This window comes from Pseudophryne corroboree, chromosome 7, assembly GCF_028390025.1.
Source record: "Pseudophryne corroboree isolate aPseCor3 chromosome 7, aPseCor3.hap2, whole genome shotgun sequence".
Classification (NCBI taxonomy): Eukaryota; Metazoa; Chordata; class Amphibia; order Anura; family Myobatrachidae; genus Pseudophryne; species Pseudophryne corroboree.
Window position 1 is genome coordinate 506,694,417 of NC_086450.1, and position 21,330 is coordinate 506,715,746.

Below are 21,330 nucleotides of genomic sequence, written 5' to 3' on the forward strand. Positions count from 1 at the left end.
TAGGGCAGAGAGAACTGCTGCAGCATCTGAAGTAGAGACGTGCTGCCATCTGCTAGGAAAGAGAGAGGTGCTGCATGACAGTAGTAATTCTGCTGCATAGCTACAAGTAGACAGTGAGACATATAAAGAGGACGGCAGAGTTCCGACATGTGTCAGCTGTCAGTGTCTTCTGCTGTCACCTCTGGCCTGCCCTGTTCCCTACCTAGTCTCTGAGTCCAAGTCAGTGTGCGCCCCTCTGCTCCTCCTCTTCCTTGCTCTGCGGCTGGCAGTACAGTAGCCTGCGAGAAGGGGGAGTGGCAGGGTGCAGCGCGCCATCTAAGTTATCTCCGCCCGGAACTTGTGCTCCGCCGGAGCGACCCTCACTACACCCCTGCCTGTACCTAATGCTTCTCTTGCTGTGCGGGCTATAGGAAGCCAGCCAGGGACACAGCACACAGTAAGAATCTGAATAGAATGCTCTCTTATAGCTGAATATTCTAGAATGCTCTATGCAATACAAAAATCATAGGACCTGGCGACAGATATTCTTTAATTGGAACGAAATATACTTAATTGAATATTTTCCAATGATTATTTGTGTTTTATTTTTTTTATTTTTTTAATAAATTTTTTATTGAAGCAAGACAGGTTATACATACATAAATGTTCGACATGTTTCAAATCTTTGATAGAAGGGTATTATAAGCAAACAGAACAAGAAAAATACAGTTGAGTCCTCGATCAAGGGACATATCTTGTTATACGATCATTTATTATACAGGTTTGAAATTCAACTCGGTCGACTGACCCATATTTGTACTTTTGAACATAAGAGAAAAGGGGAGAAAAAAAATAAATAAAAATAAAACAAATTAAAGTAAGATAAAAAATAAATAAAAATCTGCACATACATGTATGTACACATATATGTAATACCCGTGCCGCACCCGATTTCCCCCCCAACCCGCCCTCAGCGCCCTGTTTGTCAAATGGCTTTTAAGGCACAATTGGCGGATCCCCGGCAGCCACTCTAGTTAGAAACCATTCTGTGTTGGACAACGAGTCGTGGAGCTGTTTCCTAACCGTCGTCGACAAGGTCATTATATAACTCTCCCAAACCTCGAAGAAATTGTGTATCTTAGTGTCTTTGTCCAGCAGGACACTGATCCATTCCATCCTAAAGAGATAGAATAGTTTGGCTTTAAACAGTGATAGAGTCGGTGGATCCTTCGCTATCCACACCTGCAGAATGGCTTTCCTAGCCGCCAAACTAATTGCCAGCAACTATTTTTTACTGCCCAAAGAGAGGCGTTGATTCGGTGGCATGATACCAAAAAGTGCCCACTCCGGGGACAACCTCCAATAATTTACCAGTTCGGTCGTCAAGTAGTTTCGTATCTGAATCCAAAACTGTCTGATTAAGGGACATGTCCACAGGCAGTGAAACATATCCGCCTGAGGAGTGCCACATTTCCAACATGCATGTGTGTCAGCAAGTCCTATCAAGTGTCGTCTATGGGGCGATAGATAAGTCCTATGCAAAATATTGAGAGACATTTCTTTATATCTAGAAGAGGGAAATAATTTGCAGGTTTTAACATGTGCCGCCAGTAAGTCTCTAATTTCAACGTTCGGGAGACAATCCCTCCAAGACATAACACCTCCCGGACCCCTCGAGTAGTCCAGGACGTTCCGGAAGTACCCATACGCAGTCGAGATTGCCTTCTTAACTCTAGGGGATTGTTTCAACATTTTATCCATCGGATTATCCCAATCCCCAGGTGAAAGACATCTGATAGTGGATGAAATATAGTGTTGAGCCAAAAGAAAGGCCACAGGAAAGGCTCTCAGAGTTGGGTATTTAGTAGTGGCCTCCTGGAACGTGAGCGGCCTCGAGCCCCGCATGTCCACTAAATCACCGATCCTGGACACCCCTCCCAGCCTCCATATATTAAACGGGTAGTGTGCCTGACCCTCTTGGAAGTCAGGATTAGCCACGAACGGAAGGTGTAATGATTTGTGGGCATTTAGGTTTAGTTTATGTCGCATTTCTTTCCAAAGTTTTTTATGTTCCACAGTAAGGGGTTTCCCCTCAGCTCCTCGGGCACCTCTCGATCGTGCAGATGAAGAAATGTAATGAGATCCCCCTCCTGCATAAATTCTCTATCTAATTCTGTATTTGTGTATGTGTTATCGTTATGCATCCAGTCATGTAAGTAACGTAGTTGGGCCGCCTGGGAGTACCAGAGGATATTAGGGAAGTTAATTCCCCCATTCCCTACAGTCTGCTGCAATTTGATTAACGCTATACGCGGTCTCCCTCCCCGCCAAATGAATCTCCTAGATTATTTGTGTTTTAAAAAGATTGTTACTATTTATCTTTTTGGTTGAATAGTAAAATGTAACTGTGTCAGCCTCTACGTATCGCTGATTAACTGTTTTCCAGAGTGCAGCAACATTGTTTCAGCAAAGTAAAAACACATAGCAGTAGAAAAGAGGCTGATATTATGTAAGAGTGCAGAACGTTCCGCAGTTTTTTTTAAGCTCACTTTACACGTCAGTTACATTGTCTAGAGCACGCGTGTTAGTATTCATACATGTGTTATTTGTATTGGAAGGCAACTAAAGTTAATAAAAATGTGTAAATAATCTCATTATAGATCTTCTAGTTTCCTTCCCTATGTCCCTGTACCGATTACAGAAACATCTAGCGGCCCGGTGCTTCTCTCTATCGGCTGTTTCAGAAGATCATGTTCCACTACACAGATTAATTCGACTCCTTGGTCAGAGCTCCGGGTAGGGGTAAAAGTCAGATAAAACTCCTGTGAATGGGTATGGTCATCCAAGTTGAATGGCCTGATGGAATATGAGCTCTCGTATCTATCATTAGGGAGGTCTCTCCGGCTTCCAGCTTCTTTTCTGAACCACTTCAGACTGTAAAAATAATCTGGAAATCCAGAAACATAACAGGACAGAGTCACTTGTTTGTTATCCTCCAGTCTTGGGATAATTATTTCTGAGACACATGGTGAGGACATCGCTCCTGGGGGGACAGAAAAACAATAGTTATCGGAAGCGGATGGTCACTTACAGGTGAAAATCTGATTGGTACTTATAACAGCTAATAAGGCATTTGCTCTCATTATTAAGCACTAGACAGATGAAAGCTAGTAGCTGATTGGTTAGTATGTTTTTCATGCATATGTCAGAATAAACCTTACAGCAATATGGATACTAAAGCTACATACACGAATCATAAAACAGAGAAAACCAATCACTACAGTGATACAAAACAGTGAATTAGCGCAATAACACGGGTGTAATATAGAATCTGAAAGCACAATAATATGCTGAATAAGGACAGGGATAACATCCTAACCAAGATAAAACAACCAACACAAAACCATCAACACACAATAACACCATCCTACGAACCACACTGATAGGCCAAAGGATGCATGTTTTTGCAAATACATGTAACAAATAGCACCAACCACATTAACAAATTCCAACAGACAATATAAGCACAGTAATAATAGAGATGAGCTGTTAAGATTTTCTAAAATCCAAACCCCCCCCCCCCCCCCCCCATCCCTTCCCAAACATTGCAGGCTGATTCCGAATCGAGGCAAAACGTCATTATCTCGCATTCGGATTCTCATGGGATTTTGCATTCTATATAAGTAGCAAACAGAAAGGGGGGTGCATTTTCTCTCCTGGTATCCCCCTGCACACCGACTAATACTTGTAGCATTATTTGAAACTATATGGTGATAGAATTTCAGAGACATTTGTTACATGTATTTGCAAAAACATGCAGCCTTTGGCCTAAACTGGATAAAAATAATATTGTGAGGAGGTCAAAATTCACTGGAAATGAGTGGAAATTAATGTTATTGAGGTTACTAATACTCTAGGAACAAAAAAAGGCCCAAATTACTTTATGTGATATTAGCATTTTTTTGTAAATTTTTGGAACAAATACTAAACCAAAACGAGTCATGGCGTTTTGGTAAAACCAAAGCCGGACGATGAATTAGAACCAAAACCAGGACAAATGGTCCGGCGCACATCTCTAAGCAATAAACATAAAACAGCTGATTGATATATATTCTACCTGTAGTCAGTGTGCGACTAGGGCGTGAAAAGCCCACCGGGGGGATGCAATGATAGGGGCCCATGTATAGGGGTGTGGCCAGTCTACAGAGGAGGTGTGTCTAGCCACCACATTGATTTAGCCTAACCATGGGCCTAATTCAGATCTGACAGCTGCTGTGCGTTTTCGCACAGCGGGCGATCAGATACGAACTGCGCATGCATATGCACCGCAATGCGCTGGCGCGTCACACAACAGCAACAACTAGCGACAGGATGGTGCAAAATACCCAAACGCATGGGAGTTCACAAGGAGATTGACAGGAAGAGGCCGTTTGTGGGTGTCAACTGACTTGACTATTTTCCAGGAGTGTCCGGAAAAACGCAGACGGGCTCAGTCATTTTCCGGGAGGGTGTCTGACGTCAGCACGGGAAGAGTAAGTTCTAGTCTTCGCTGAAACTGCACAAAATCAGTTTGTGCAGCTCTGCTACACATGCGATCACACACTTGCACAGCGATTTAACCCTCCCCCTGTAGACGGCGACTATCTGATTGCAGGGCAGCAAAAAACGCAGCCCAGAGATCAGATCTGAATGACCCCCATGAGAGAATGCATGGTCTGGGCCCCTTGATATATATATATATATATATATATATATATATATATATTGATTTAAAAGTCGCAGTACACCCTTTTGTTTCAAAAACTGTGCAGGATATGGGAAACCTGACTTAGATTCAAGATGGCGCCCATGTTCGGTACATACCCTAAAAGATAGGCCACCTCACCCATACCTTACTGGAGTATTCAGTTTTCCCATTTCCTGCACAGTTTTTGAAACAAAAGGGTGTACTGCGACTTTTGAATCACCCTGTATATACACCGGTGACCTGTGTACATGCACATATTGGAGTTTGTGCAATATTTCTATTTGGAATTATTGGTCACTAGTAAGTGAATTTATCACCTATATTTGGGCATTTGTAGATGCCATATACTGTATTATTCACCTTTGGGACTTTTTTATCCTATGGATTTTTATCCATATACTAAATGAACCTATGTTAAATCTCTAAAATTGAATCTAAGGAATCGCTGTTCACAACCTTCTGAAGATCTAATTGATTTACCCCCCCCCCCTGATGAAGTCAGAGACAAAACGCGTAGGATTCACCAATTTGTGTCTATTGTGTTGTTGCAATAACAATCTCCACCTAGATCTCACACCTTTGCTAAGGTGAGGGGAGATTGATACCATCAATTGTATTATGACATTTATATGGATCCAATTGGAGTTATATGACATTTTTATATTGCTGATCCAATAAAACATAATTGTTTGATATTAACTGTTATTGTTTTTTTGGTGACTTGTCTTGGTGAGAGGGTTTCCATTCTAGGGTGCTATGCATCAAAGAAAGTCCTCTGGTATACTGAATACAATGGTCTATTGAGGTGGATCCACTCCTAATTCCACCACACACTGAATTTACAGTTTTATATGTATCAGCGCACTGGGATACCTTTTTTTGTTGATAAATATATATAGTAAACACTGCTAGTACATGCATGATAATGTACCAGATTAATAACAGCAATGCACTGTAGAATATACACCATAGTCCTGTGCAGTATAAGGTAACATAGATACATATAATGTATAATTAAAGTACACAGTCTAGAGGAGGAGGGCCCAAAAAAATAATAAATAAATAAATAAAACACAGGCAGTGGGGCCAGCCGGGGGTTTCCCCAATGCCCCTGTGGCTCAGTCCAGCCCTACCTGTGGTAACAAAATCGCCACTGATGAGAGGGGGTGGGGGGAGTGGGTACTAATTACTCAGGCCCCTTATTATTAGAGAAGCCCATCAGGGTGCCAGATCTGCCGCCACCCCTACGTTTACCTGTCAGCAACAGTTGTGGCAGCAGCCTCTCTCCCCAGCACACGCAAAGCCAAATTCTCCTCTGCTTTATCACTCAGGCCAATAGGTTTTTCCTCCCAGGGCAGGAAAGACGCCCCAAGTTACTGCTAGTACTTTCCCATGAGTCTGAGAGGTCCAAACTGGGTAGCCGGGTAGACTGGAGAATACACCATCACAATGAAATAGAGCAGTGAGAAGTGCAGAATAAGCAACAGACTCATCCCCGAAATAGTGCAGGATGGGGTCCCTGAAAAAGCACCCTTTGGAAAATGTTAGAGACTCATCCCTAGACCTGTACTCGCCCATTCTACTCTTGTATTTTCAACCCAGAGGCCTTCCCTCAATTTCACAACATTGCATGCTGGGGAGTGAGTTCCAGAGGGGTGTTTGCGCGGGGCAGCACAGAAGAAGTCTTGCAGATGGCAGCGGGAGGTAATCAGTAAGCAGCTAGGGTGACAGGAAGAGCAGAGAGGGTCAAGGTGAATGCGCTGTAAGATTAGATTACTGTGTTACACACGCACTCAGAGAATGCACTCACGTATATTCAGCGGCCCGGTGCTCTTCTCCAGAGGGTGCTCCAGGCTGGGATGCTCCATTCTGCAGATGTATTCTGCTCCTTGGTCTTCCCTCACTGTTGGGGTAAAACGCAAGATGGCTGTGCAGCAATAGCCACACACTCTGGGTTTCTCCTGATGGTATACAACCTCTGATGTGCAGCCATTGGAGACCGGTACTGCAGAAACATCTCCTTTTCCTTTCTTCAGCCAGGACACGGTTATAACATTTGGATAGAAATCTCTGATGATACAATGTAGTTTGCTCTTTTGATTATCGACCAATATGCGTGAGACAATTTCTCTTACTTGTGGGCGCCAGGGCAGATCTACAGATACAAATATTTATTAAGTGCATATTTTGAACAAATGTGAATTTTACGTTTGGCTAGCAAGAGATTCATTCAGTAGTAACGTTTACAACTAAATACGGACATTCAAACCAAAAATTTGTACTTTTAAAGTGAGAGATTTGCTTTGCCAAGCCTGTAATCCAGTGAGTCTCTGGGTGACTTGGATGCCCTTCTTGGAAAAGGATATTTGTAAAGCTGCTAAGGCTTTTTTTGAAGTTTCATGACAGCTCCACCTGCAGCTTAGAGAAAACCACCCTGAGCAAGAGGTGTCTCAATTTTGGGTAAAAAAGATTCTTTAGATTAATAAAATTTGTCTAGATTTTTAGACTCTACGGTACAGTAAGTCATGTTTGTTAAAAAAAAAAAAAAAAGCCAACCTCTGGTTGAGTCCTATAGGTACCAACCATGTTCAATGAGCGAGTGTGGCGCCACAATCACATAATTTTGAAATTCGATGAACATAAGATGAAAACCTCATTAAAATATGATGACATCACTAACAAATACTTGTATCTCTGCCTGGAGAGTTCTGAATTTAGGCAGGTCCTCCTAGTCTCCAGACAGGGTTGTCCAGACTCCCAAGTGACATGGGTGACTCACCACCAGAGCATTAAACAACGGAGATGTCGCCACCATCATGTGATCATGGCACCACACCCACCCATCAGGATACCTATTGTGTGGGGCTATATTCTAGAATTCTATTGAATTTTTCATGCATTCTTACCTCTTACAGTCAATTCTCTGGTCTCAGGCCCTTCCATAGACGCATGGTACCAAGTCACATAGACCTTATATTGAGGATCGGCAAAGCCACACCCCAGAATACCACATTCACTGGTAACATCAAACAAGCAGTCATCCTCGCGCTCGGTGAATGTTTCCGTGTGTATCATGCTCTGCCGCACTCCTCTCCTGGGTTGCGTCTCGTCCATGTGCCACCTGATGTTGAGCTCTTTAGGATAAAACTTCTTGAGATGGAAAGAGAACCGGACCACCACACGGTCATCATCGAGGGTCATCTTCATGGGCTCCGGCTGAGGTTTCGCTGGATAGTAAATACAAGATGAATAATGTAAATAGTCGCGTATAGATGAGGGATTAAGATCATTCTGCCGAAACCAAAATATTTTTATTTCAATTTATTAATGCACTAATTTGAAGGATTAGAGGGGCACCTTTTCTTTTTTGAAATATTTGATGAATTTACTGTATAACAATCAGTGTTAGCTCAATCTAAAAGCTGCATACATGTCAGCCAATGGCCCTCATTCCGAGTTGATCGTTCGCAATGCGAATTTAGCAGAGTTACACACGCTTAGTCTACGCCTACTGGGAGTGTATCTTAGCATCTTAAAAGAGCGAACGAAGTATACGCAATATTGCAAACAAAAAAAACTTAGCAGTTTTAGAGTAGCTCCAGACTTACTCTGCCTGTGCGATCAGTTCAGTGCTTGTCGTTCCTGGTTTGACGTCAGAAACACTCCCAGCGTTCGCCCAGACACTCCCCCGTTTCTCCGGCCACTCCTGTGTTTTTTCCGGAAACGGTAGCGTTTTCAGCCACACGCCCATAAAACGCTGTGTTTCCGCCCAGTAACACCCATTTCCTGTCAATCACACTACGTTCGCCGGTGCGAACAAAAAGCCGTGAGTAAAAATCCTTTCTTCATAGCAGAATTACTTAGCGCAGTCGCAGTGCGAACATTGCGCATGCGCTCTAAGCTGATTTTCACTGCGATGCGAAAAAAAAGAACGAGCGAACGACTCGGAATGAGGGCCAATGTTCAATCCAGCTTACACTGTGTCTATCAGTTGTGAAGCAGATGCTATATTCTATGAGGAACCTCCTGTTCATGGACGGGTCTCCAATATGAGAAGTCCTGCACAACAATATCGGGCTGAAAATGTAGTGTGTACAGAATTTCTACCATCGGACTCCTATTCCAACCGAGGGTTCTTTTTGGGCGTTTGTACTTAAACCAGCAATGAGGCACCTATTCTAGGCTCGGTAACTGTATGGGAGATAAGCTCAACAATCGGTTGTTCTTGGGTTTGTTTTCAAGGTGTGTACCCAGCAAAAGGAAAAGTCCAGATGGCGTCACTGCGGTGGCATCATAGGATTTCCATCTATCAACGTGGGACCCAAGTGCCTGCAGTCAGTTTTGCGATATCCAGTCAGAATGTTGACAGGGTCAAAATGTTGATAGACAGAATGTCAACATGGATAAAAGGTCAACAAATGTTGAAAAATTTCAACATTCACAAATGTCAGCATGTTCATAATGTCCATATTTAATATGATGACACCAGAATGTCAACAGCACATTTTAAGTTTTTCATTTTTATTTGTTGGTGTCGTTTTCTCCGTACAGTGACCGGGAATCCCAATTAGTGCACCGCGTCCCCTCGCATGGCTGGCTTTGCTCGCAATGCTTCAGGCCAGGTGATTCACTCCGCTACCGCTGCACTTGGCCCAGGTTACTAATCCCAATCGTGGTCTCCACGTGGATCGTTAAGTATGAAAAAGTTTTTACGAATTTAAAAATTGTCAAAACCTAATGTTGACCTTTTGACCTGTTGACCTAGAACATGTCGACCTAGAGACCCTGTCAACCTAGTTACTGTCGACCAATAGTGGTCGACCTAAACATTGTCAACCTGCAGAGCAGATACCTAGGTTAGGTATAGGGTTAAGTATAGGGGTCAGGTACAGGCTTAGGAGTTAGTTATAGGGTTAGGATAAAATATGCAAAATTGGTATGTCAACAGTATAGTGTCAACATAGTAAACCATGTCAACATATGTGAATGTTGACAACCTGACTGTCAACATTGAGAACCTGTAAACATTCTGGTGCTGACATTTTGAATGCCGACTCTCCAGAGGCGGAACTAGCGCCAGTGCAGGCAGTGCCTTGCACTTGGGCCCGCCTCTGTCAAGGGGCCCAAAGCCAGAGCAACACGTATTGAGTCAAACTGACTCATTACATGCCGCCTGGCTGCCGCTGTGTGCCGCCGCCGAGGAGAGGATGCGCACCGGGGGGGGGGGGGGGAGGAGGAGGGGGGGCATTCACAGAGGCGGAGGGCAGCCTAAGGTAAAGGAGGGGGCCAGCAGCAGCAGTGCTTCTACCAATGACACAGCGCTGCGGTTCCCTCCTCCACCCCCCCTCCTCCTTCTTCTCCCCTGCCAGAAGCTGCAAGAGGAGCCTGAGCCAGCGGAAACGGTAAGTATACCTATTCTAACTATCTGTCTGTCTGTCTGTCTGTCTGTCTGTCTGTCTGTCTGTCTATCTATATATCTATCTATCTATTCTGTTTGCCATAATGTGCAAAAAATGGGACACTGTCTGCCGTAATGTGTAATAAATGGGATGCTGTCTGCTGTAATGTGTAAAAATGGGACGCTGTCTGCTGTAATGTGTAAAAAAGGAACACTGTCTGCCGTAATGTGTAAAAAGGGGACGCTGTCTGCCGTAATGTGTAATAAATGGGACATTGGCCCTCATTCCGAGTCGTTCGCTCTGTAAATTTCTTCGCATCGCAGCGATTTTCCGCTTACTGCGCATGCGCAATGTCCGCACTGCGACTGCGCCAAGTAATTTTGCTATGAAGTTAGTATTTTTACTCACGGCTTTTTCATCGCTCAGGCGATCGTAGTGTGATTGACAGGAAATGGGTGTTACTGGGCGGAAACAGGCCGTTTTATGGGCGTGTGGGAAAAAACGCTACCGTTTCCGGAAAAACCGCAGGAGTGGCTGGAGAAACGGGGGAGTGTCTGGGCGAACGCTGGGAGTGTTTGTGATGTCAAACCAGGAACGACAAGCACTGAACTGATCGCAGATGCCAAGTATGAAGTTACTCTGAAACTGCTAAGTAGTTTGTAATCGCAATATTGCGAATACATCGTTCGCAATTTTAAGAAGCTAAGATTCACTCCCAGTAGGCAGCGGCTTAGCGTGAGCAACTCTGCTAAAATCGCCTTGCGAGCGAACAACTCGGAATGAGGGCCATTGTCTGCCGTAATGTGCAAAAAATGGGACGCTGTCTGCCGTAATGTGTAAAAAAAGAACGTTGTCTGCCGTAATGTGTAAAAATGGAACGCTGTCTGCCGTAATGTGTAAAAATGGGACGCTGTCTGCTGTAATGTGTAAAAAAGGAACGCTGCCTGCCGTAATGTGTAAAAATGGAACGCTGTCTGCCGTAATGTGTAAAAATGGGACGCTGTCTGCTGTAATGTGTAAAAATGGGACACTGTCTGCCGTAATGTGTAATAAATGGGATGCTGTCTGCCGTAATGTGCAAAAAATCGAACGCTGTCTCCCGTAATGTGTAAAAATGGGACGCTGTCTGCCGTAATGTGTAAAAATGGGACGCCGTCTGCTGTAATGTGTAAAAATGGGACGCTGTCTGCCGTAATGTGTAAAAATGGGACGCTGTCTGCTGTAATGTGTAAAAAAGGAACGCTGTCTGCCGTAATGTGTAAAAAGGGGACGCTGTCTGCCGTAATGTGTAATAAATGGGACATTGGCCCTCATTCCGAGTCGTTCGCTCGGTAAATTTATTCGCATCGCAGCGATTTTCCGCTTACTGCGCATGCGCAATGTCCGCACTGCGACTGCGCCAAGTAATTTTGCTATGAAGTTAGTATTTTTACTCACGGCTTTTTCATTGCTCAGGCGATCGTAGTGTGATTGACAGGAAATGGGTGTTACTGGGCGGAAACAGGCCGTTTTATGGGCGTGTGGGAAAAAACGCTACCGTTTCCGGAAAAAACGCAGGAGTGGCTGGAGAAACGGGGGAGTGTCTGGGCGAACGCTGGGAGTGTTTGTGATGTCAAACCAGGAACGACAAGCACTGAACTGATCGCAGATGCCAAGTATGAAGCTACTCTGAAACTGCTAAGTAGTTTGTAATTGCAATATTGCGAATACATCGTTCGCAATTTTAAGAAGCTAAGATTCACTCCCAATAGGCGGCGGCTTAGCGTGAGCAACTCTGCTAAAATCGCCTTGCGAGCGAACAACTCGGAATGAGGGCCATTGTCTGCCGTAATGTGCAAAAAATGGGACGCTGTCTGCCGTAATGTGTAAAAAAGGAACGCTGTCTGCCGTAATGTGTAAAAATGGAACGCTGTCTGCCGTAATGTGTAAAAATGGGACGCTGTCTGCTGTAATGTGTAAAAAAGGAACGCTGTCTGCCGTAATGTGTAAAAATGGAACGCTGTCTGCCGTAATGTGTAAAAATGGGACGCTGTCTGCTGTAATGTGTAAAAATGGGACGCTGTCTGCCGTAATGTGTACAAATGGGATGCTGTCTGCTGTAATGTGTAAAAAGGGGACGCTGTCTGTCGTAATGTGTAATAAATGGGACATTGTCTGCCGTAATGTGCAAAAAATGGGACGCTGTCTGCCGTAATGTGTAAAAAAGGGGACGCTGTCTGCCGTAATGTGTAAAATAGGGGAAGCTGTCCGCCATAAGGTGTAAAAGGGTCTCTACCTGGTGTAGTGGAAGTACCGTGCGGCGTAATTTCAATAATGGAGACTACTTTGCACCGTTACATGAATTGGTATTATTTTGTGGCCACACCCCTTCCCCACGAAGCCACGCCCCTGGGTTTTTTTGCGCACCTGCGCCGCGTACTGCCCCTGTTTTACATAGAGGAGCGGGGCTCCGATGCCATTTCTTGCACACAGCACTAAAATTATTCATTACGGCACTGTTGCTAGGTATCCATTTCCCTGGCCCTGAGCAGGTCCCTCTCACCAGATCCTCTCCAGGGGTGAGGCGGTGGACTTAGATGGGGGGGGACCCAAAGCATTTTGTCGCACATGGGCCCACCGCTCGCTAGTTCCGCCACTGCGACTCTCCATACCACACCCTACCAACTTCAGCCTGTGTATATACCGCTGCAGCCGCCATATGTCTGCTGAACTGTAGATTATACATAAGTGAACATGTGACACCCTCACATTCCCGGGAACCAGTGTCAGCTGCATATTGTCCCTTATCTCCCAATTGCTGTACACATAGTGAGGGGGGTGTATACACAGGCTGCAGATAGGAGAGGGATACACCTTCAGGGTAATTAGCATGTATGCTGCCAGAATAGCCTCCACTGGTGAAACCCAATGGCTGGTACCATACTCTGGTCACATATTGGGGCACAGTGTATACCATATCCGGCGGCTCCCTGACTGGGCCATAGGAGCTCTTATCTCATATAAGCAGCTTTAGGTAACACAGCCACAGTCGCCATCTTGCCCACAGTGGTCTGACACTCACCCATCATGCTGAGCCTCCCGCTGCTTTTCTCAATTGCATTTTCCAGAGAGGGATGTTGGACTTGGCATATGTATTCTGCCCCCTGGTGGTCTCTCAGTGTAGGGGTGAGCATCAGCTTTGCTATGCAGCGATACGTGTTATCTGGGTTTTTATATGATTTGATCTTTGGGACTGACACATCGTCCGACTCTTCGCATATTTCCAGTTTGCGTTCTCTCCGCCTCAGCCACGTCACAGCGAGGGCGTCCGGGAAATACCCTGAGACTGTGCACTCTAGGGCGACCGGGGTGTTGTGAAATAAACGGGGTGTCTGTATCTCCTCTACAACTGGAGTCCACAGGAAATCTACCAGAGAGAAGACATCACATTACACACCGGCCTGGCATCCCATAGATGGAGAATATGACATATAAATGTGTCTAGATGGCGATCTACTATCCCACTAGTGATTATTACTCATTATTACTGAGCAGCTCAGTCACATCGGATGATTATTACTCATTATTACTGAGCAGCTCAGTCACACCGGGCGATCATTACTCATTATTACTGAGCAGCTCAGTCACACCGGGTGATTATTACTCATTATTACTGAGCAGCTCAGTCACACCGGGCGATTATTACTCATTATTACTGAGCAGCTCAGTCACACCGGGTGATTATTACTCATTATTACTGCGCAGCTCAGTCACACCAGGTGATTATTACTCATTACTACTGAGCAGCTCAGTCACACCGGGTGATTTTTACTCATTATTACTGAGCAGCTCAGTCACACTGGGCGATTATCTCCTATAGCAGGCTTTCCCAACCACGGTCCTCAAGGCACACCAACAGTGCAGGTTTTAGTGATATCCAGGCTGCAGCACAGGTGACTTAATTAGTACCTCAGTTATTTTGATTTAACCATCTGTGCTGCAGCCTAGATATCACTAAAACCTGCACTGTTGGTGTGCCTTGAGGACCGCGGTTGGGAATGTCTGTCCTATATAATAGCCCTGTGATTTTCTGTGCCTGGCCCTCTAACACTGGGTGTGGCTAGGAGCTCTCATTGGGTTAGTGGCAGGTCTATCACACCCAGTCAACACCTGATTGGATGAGAAACGCCCTCCCACACAGGTTACATCCAATGGGAGGCTCTGCCCTTTGCCTGCTGTGTTTTCACAGAGCAGGATTAGCAATGGGGTTGACGGAGCTGCAGCTCCAGCCCCACACCCCAAAATAGTCCCCACTGCATCTGCAGCAACACACCCTCCAACACTTTACACATAAACACTGATACACATCCGAAAAGGAGGCGTGGCCCCGGGCACAGCGCCGTGGTCACGCCCCTTTTCCTATACTTTCAATGGAAGCTTGGAGAGTCAAAAAAATGGTACAGACCATTAAAAAAAAGGGACTGTACCTGCCAGAAAGGTGCAGCTGGAGGGTATGCCATTGCATCTGCAGCAAGTCTCTGCGCTGTAGAGAGGAGGAAAACATCCTTTTACTGTAGCATCCTATGGGGGTCATTCCAAGTTGATCACTAGCTGCATTCGTTCGCTGTGCAGCGATCAGGCAAAAACTCTGCACTTCTGCGCATGCATATGGAGCGCAATACGCACGTGCGGCGTACTATTACAACGAACGATGTAGTTTTACACAGGGTCTAGCGATACTTTTCAGTCGCACAGGCAGCCGCAGAGTGATTGACAGAAAGAGGGCGTTTCTGGGTGTCAACTGAACGTTTTCAGGGAGTGTTCGGAAAAACGCAGGCGTGGCTGGCCGAACGCAGGGCATGTTTGTGACGTCAAATCAGGAACTGAATGGTCTGAAGTGATCGCAAGCGCCGAGTAGGTCTGAAGCTACTCTGAAACTACACAAAATATTTTTGGACCCGCTCTCCGATCCTTTCGTTCGCACTTCTGCTTAGCTAAAATACACTCCCAGTGGGCGGCGGCATAGCATTTGCACGGCTGCTAAAAACTGCTAGCGAACGATCAACTCGTAATGACCACCAATGTCTTGCTGCCAGTCCACCTGCCCCCTCCGGCATCAACAATCCCCACTCCCAAGCCGCGCCGCAGGTGGAAAAAAAGCTGCTGCAGCCACCGGCATAGATGTGTATGAAAGCGGAGCAGCGGAAGACTTTCATAGGCCTCCCTGCACCGCATACTCTCTGAGCCCCAAGCCTCCTTTGCGTGTGATGTCACAGAAGTGCGTCCCAGCCACAGCCGCGCCCAGATCCCCAGAGGCCCTGACTCAACAACACAGCACCTGGCCTTCCGGCCTAGAAGCCCTGAGATGGTTAATGTAGCGGATAGAGAGGGTGATATCGCGGAGGGTAATGTCTGGACGCTGAATCAATGTACAAGGTTACAGTGCTGTGCAGTGCAGTGGGTGTGCAGTCTGGGCCATTGCTAGAGTGTTCGGCGCACCCCTGCAAACCATAAATTTGCACCCTCGCATACTTTACAAAGGCACAGCTCACATAATACCCCCTGTAGTAGAGACACTTACACATGTAACGTCCCCTGTACCAGAGATGCTCACACATGTAACACCCCCTGTACCAGTGACGCTTACACACGTAACACCCCCTGTACCAGTGACGCTTACACACGTAACGCCCCCTGTACCAGTGACGCTTACACACGTAACACCCCCTGTACCAGTGACGCTTACACGCGTAACGCCCCCTGTACCAGTGACGCTTACACACGTAACGCCCCCTGTACCAGTGACGCTTACACACGTAACGCCCCCTGTACCAGTGACGCTTACACACGTAACGCCCCCTGTACCAGTGACGCTTACACGCGTATCGCCCTCTGTACCAGTACCGCTTACACACGTAACGCCCCCCTATACCAGTGACGCTTACACACGTAACGCCCCCTGTACCAGTGACACTTACACACGTAACGCCCCCTGTACCAGTGACGCTTACACACGTAACGCCCCCTGTACCAGTACCGCTTACACACATAACGCCCCCTGTACCAGTACCGCTTACACACGTAACGCCCCCTGTACCAGTGACGCTTACACACATTATGCAGACAGTCACACACACACACACACACACACACACACACACACACATATATACAAACACACACACACTGCACAGCGCTCTCACCTTTTACATTGATTCAGCCAGTCAGTCAGTTCTGCCAGCCAGTCACTATTGTTATCACCAGTGTCCCAACGCCCCGCATTACAGGGAAGTAGACGCACTACATAAACTACAGCTCCCAGCAGCCCTAGCATTCCGCCCCTTAGGGCTGCTGGGACCTATAGTTTATTGCGTACATCTTCTTCCCTGTAACACGGCACGTTGGGACACCGGCGCTAACAATAGTGACTGGCTGCTGTGCGAGTCTCCAGGAGAGCCACTGCCAAAGGGAGGACAGCCGCAATAGCTCCGGACCCGCTCCCCCACCCACAGCGACCCCGCACCCGTACCTCCCGCCGCACCACTGCATACACCCCTCCCCCACCTGGGGCAACCCCTCAACTGCTCCTCCCCCACCTGAAGCGGGTCCGGACCACCACCCGCAGCACCCACGAACCATCCCCCACCTGCGGCCCCACCACAACCGCCCCTCCCGTGGCACCCCAGGATTCCATCCGCCTCTTCCCCGCACCCCCTACTCCACCAACCACAGCACCTACTAGGTGATTCACCAGGCCCTGCGTGCGCTGTTCACGCCATTGCAAGGGGCTACGACCCCTTAACCATTGCATGCCCTTTGTCCGTGCAATATTTAACCACTCACACAATTATGATTGGATGTAATACTCCATATAATGAAAATATTCCACGTCACAAGGGTGTGCAAGGGTTAAGGGGGCGTAGCCCCTTAAGACAATGTGAAGAGCGTCCGTAGGGCGCAATGAATCACCTAGTTACTCATTATTACTGAGCAGCTCAGTCACAGCGGGCGTCTCTTGTCGTATGGTGTATTAAGGGCAGGTGTATGAGGGCACAATGGGAGACGGTAAAATGTCCCAGGCAGACACACTGTATACAGTCTATATACAGTCTGGGTGTCGCACAGTCAGCTCCTGTCTGTCATTGCTATATGTATACTGATGGTCCCAGGTTACACACACTGTATACAGTCTATATGGACTCTCTGTAATGAGTACAGCGCTCCATTCCCTCTCACCTGGGTCTCGCACAGTCAGCTCCTGTCTGTCATTGCTATATGTATACTGATGGTCCCAGGTTACACACACTGTATACAGTATATATGGACTCTCTGTAATGAGTACAGCGCTCCATTCCCTCTCACCTGGGTCTCGCACAGTCAGCTCCTGTCTGCCATTGCTATATGTATACTGATGGTCCCAGGTTACACACACTGTATACAGTCTATATGGACTCTCTGTAATGAGTACAGAACTCCATTCCCTCTCACCTGGGTCTCGCACAGTCAGCTCCTGTCGGCCATTGCTATATGTATACTGATGGTCCCAGGTTACACACACTGTATACAGTCTATATGGACTCTCTGTAATGAGTACAGCGCTCCATTCACTCTCACCTGGGTCTCGCACAGTCAGCTCCTGTCTGCCATTGCTATATGTATACTGATGGTCCCAGGTTACACACTGTATACAGTCTATATGGACTCTCTGTAATGAGTACAGCGCTCCATTCTCTCTCACCTGGGTCTCGCACAGTCAGCTCCTGTCTGTCATTGCTATATGTATACTGATGGTCCAGGTTACACACACTGTATACAGTCTATATGGACTCTCTGTAATGAGTACAGCGCTCTATTCCCTCTCACCTGGGTGTCGCACAGTCAGCTCCTGTCTGCCATTGCTATATGTATACTGATGGTCCCAGGTTACACACTGTATACAGTATATATGGACTCTCTGTAATGAGTACAGCGCTCCATTCCCTCTCACCTGGGTGTCGCACAGTCAGCTCCTGTCTGCCATTGCTATATGTATACTGATGGTCCCAGGTTACACACACTGTATACAGTCTATATGGACTCTCTGTAATGAGTACAGCGCTCTATTCCCTCTCACCTGGGTGTCGCACAGTCAACTCCTGTCTGCCATTGCTATATGTATGTAAAATACCACTTACAGATTATCTTGATGAATGACAAATTATTTGTTTCCGTCTTCACTGTTGCTGTTGCTTGAATTTTCTTCTTCTATGAAGGGTCACTAATGCAATAACTAAAGCTTTTATTTAGTGATATAGAAATTTAAAACAATTTATGAAATAAATATCAATTTATTATACAGTAACATATATTATTAGTAGGTTCTTACTCTTCTTGTATCCTTATAAATAATCAGGTTACTATACTGAAGGCAACACACTTGCTTATATAGACATACCGAGAGAAATTGCAATATTCTACTGTTACCATATAATGTTTCTCTCCCTTCAAATAAAAGTTATGAGATAGAGTTATTTCTACTTTTTCTGCTTCAATAGACGCTATTGTATCTATAACATATACCAATACAGATATCCTTGCATAACACTAAGAGTTCGAACTGCGCAGTTAGTCATTTGTGGATGGCCATATCGTTGGTGCACATAACTCTTTTCCTCGTGTAACCTGTATACTATGTAGCTAATGTACAAACTATTCTTCCTCAAAATTCCTGGCTCTGTCTGAATAAAATGAAGTTATTTAATTTGTATTCCAAAAGGTAATCAGGTATGCCAGAAGTGGTAGTGATGACTGACTATTTTCCTTGGTACTTAATATATCCCTGGTTGCTCTTTCTAATTGTGGTATAACTAGCTGCCTTCAATGGTATAACCACACCTTAGGTAACACGTAAACTTGCAGATAATAATCTCTGTCTTGTTCTGCAGATTATAATATAACAATAATGTTTCTGTTCCTTTTTCTATCTCAGGTCAAGCTGCGTTGGTATGAGACGAATGACGGTCACGATGACTAATCTCTGTGTCTGCCATGTAGATGAGGTAAGTCTATCCCTGACACAGTTCGCTTGTTACACTGAGCTGACTTGTCATATGAGATCTGCTCTTTGGTGTTTCCCTGAAAGGCTAACGGGATGAAATATGGTGAATCTATTCAGTAAATCCCCCTCTGTGAAAGTCTGCAAGTTAATGCTATATAGGAACGTACTGCGATAAATACCCTTCTGTGAGAGACCCTTTTGCTGACTGAATGTAATAAGTCCACCCCTGACCTAATATGGAGTGTCTTGATCCGCCTCTCCCTTCCCCTATGAGCAATCACTCACTACTCCGGTTGGTCCTTAGTCCGCTTGGCCGACTCCCATATAGCGTCTGTGGGGCCGCCTCTCAGAAACACTCCCCTGTCAGAACTCTCCTGCTCACCGCTGACAAGGTGGAAGCCGCGCCTCCGGATAGCTTCTTTCAACGGAGCCTCTGCTACGACGGCGGTCTCTCCTCTCCTTGGGCACCGTGACTACCGTGGGTGAGTCTGCTCTGGTCTTTTTTCTGGTAATGCTCAGCGGGCGCCTCCGTACAACGTCCGTCCCGAGCCGCGCAGCACCTCCGCGTACCACGATCTCCTCAGACAGCCGCAGCCGTTCCTTCAGACCATCTTTTTTATAGCTTCGGTCTCAGGACCCGGATCAGTCCCGCCGTTCCACTCTTGCACGCGCTGACCCGCGAGAGTTATATACCACCAGCGCTCCCCTATAAGGGTTCATAAACCCGTCTCCTCCGGGGTCATTAACTGCTTGGCCTGGTCCATTTATTCCCCATGTAGGGGTATGAAAACTGCTGCACAAGTCCTGGTGCCCTCCATGAAAGCCACAAACCTTTAAATATTTTTAATACACATTTTTTCTATTAACTACTCAATCCATGTACTGTAATAAGCAGGGTATTACATGTCTCCCCTCTGAAACTATGCGTGTCCCCACGCATCTTAAACATTTGAACTCGGATCAATTTATACATACAGTTACAAGCACAGTAATACTAGTAGGTCTCCAAACTATCTTAATCACGATACCTTAGAGGTAGTATACCTTTAGTACTACGTGTTGACTTTCTACTGTTTGAGATAAATACCCCATCTTTAACTTGACCATCCCCAACATAAGCGACATCATTACATTCGGGGGATTGCTCCACTATAGTTTCTGGGGCCACAGTTTTTGTTGCGCTTTGTGGACCGGTGCCACCCATGAACAACAAGAGCTCTATGGGATCTTGTAGTGGAAGTGCCCCTGTGATGGGCGATTCTGCTGTTAAGACGAAGTCTTCTTTTGTCCTCTGAACTTCCATTGTGCAGGGTTTTAGTTGCTCTCGTGGCACAACTCTAACTGGTCCTTCTTTACCACGACGGACTTGATAGGTGTAAATATCACCTGCTGGAACGCTGACCACGACGTAAGGGGTGTCCTCCCATAAAGCATCGAGTTTACTAGAGCGATGATTTTTTTTTAACCAAACTTTGTCGCCTTCCTGTAAAGGAATGGGCCGAGCATTGGCGTTGTAAGCTCTCCCCTGTCGTTGGTGGGCTGCCTCCATCCTTTGCTCTACAATCCGTCTAGCGGTTTCAATTCGGCGCTGATGTTCCCGTACCCAATCAACTCTGAGATCCACGGGATCGATTACAGCGGGATTCCATTCCAAGTCTCTAGGCAGCTTGCCCTGCCTGCCAAACATTAAGTAGTATGGTGTAAACCCGGTGGAACAGTGTTCGGTATTATTATATAAGTAGGTAAGTTCAGGAAGAAGAGCAGGCCATTGGGCACGGTTTTCCACAGACAGACTACGAAGCATTCCAATAATGGTTCGGTTTGCTCGTTCACACAACCCATTCCCCTGTGGGTGGTAGGCGGTGGTTCTTACTTTGAGACAGCCATATAAGGAGCAAAGTTCATGGAACAGCTGGGATTCAAAGGCGGGGCCTTGGTCGGTCAGAATGCGTTCCGGGTACCCATATGGTCTTACAAAATGTTTCAAGAAGAGTTCAGCCGTGGTTCGTGCAGTTAAATCTTTGGCAGGGATGACGACAAGGAACTTGCTGTAATGATCCGTCATAGTTAATGCATACTGATATCCCATGTTGCTGGCTTCCAATTTCACATGATCTAGAGCGACAATCTCCAAAGGGCGTCCGCTCTTGATGGAATGCAGTAAATCTTTTTGGCTATGGTCGGGATAC

General features: G+C 46.1%; 1 protein-coding gene across 1 annotated transcript; it reads right to left on the reverse strand.

Annotated features, from left to right (window-relative positions):
• Positions 1-628: 628 nt before the first annotated feature.
• Positions 629-13,594, reverse strand: LOC134945851 (uncharacterized). The gene is made up of 4 exons (XM_063935381.1): positions 13,187-13,594; positions 7,633-7,953; positions 6,537-6,881; positions 629-3,022 (listed from the first exon to the last, which is right to left on the reverse strand). The coding sequence occupies exons 1-4, from the start codon at positions 13,296-13,298 to the stop codon at positions 2,658-2,660; spliced, it is 1,143 nt and encodes a 380-aa protein (XP_063791451.1). The 5' UTR covers positions 13,299-13,594; the 3' UTR covers positions 629-2,657.
• Positions 13,595-21,330: the final 7,736 nt, after the last annotated feature.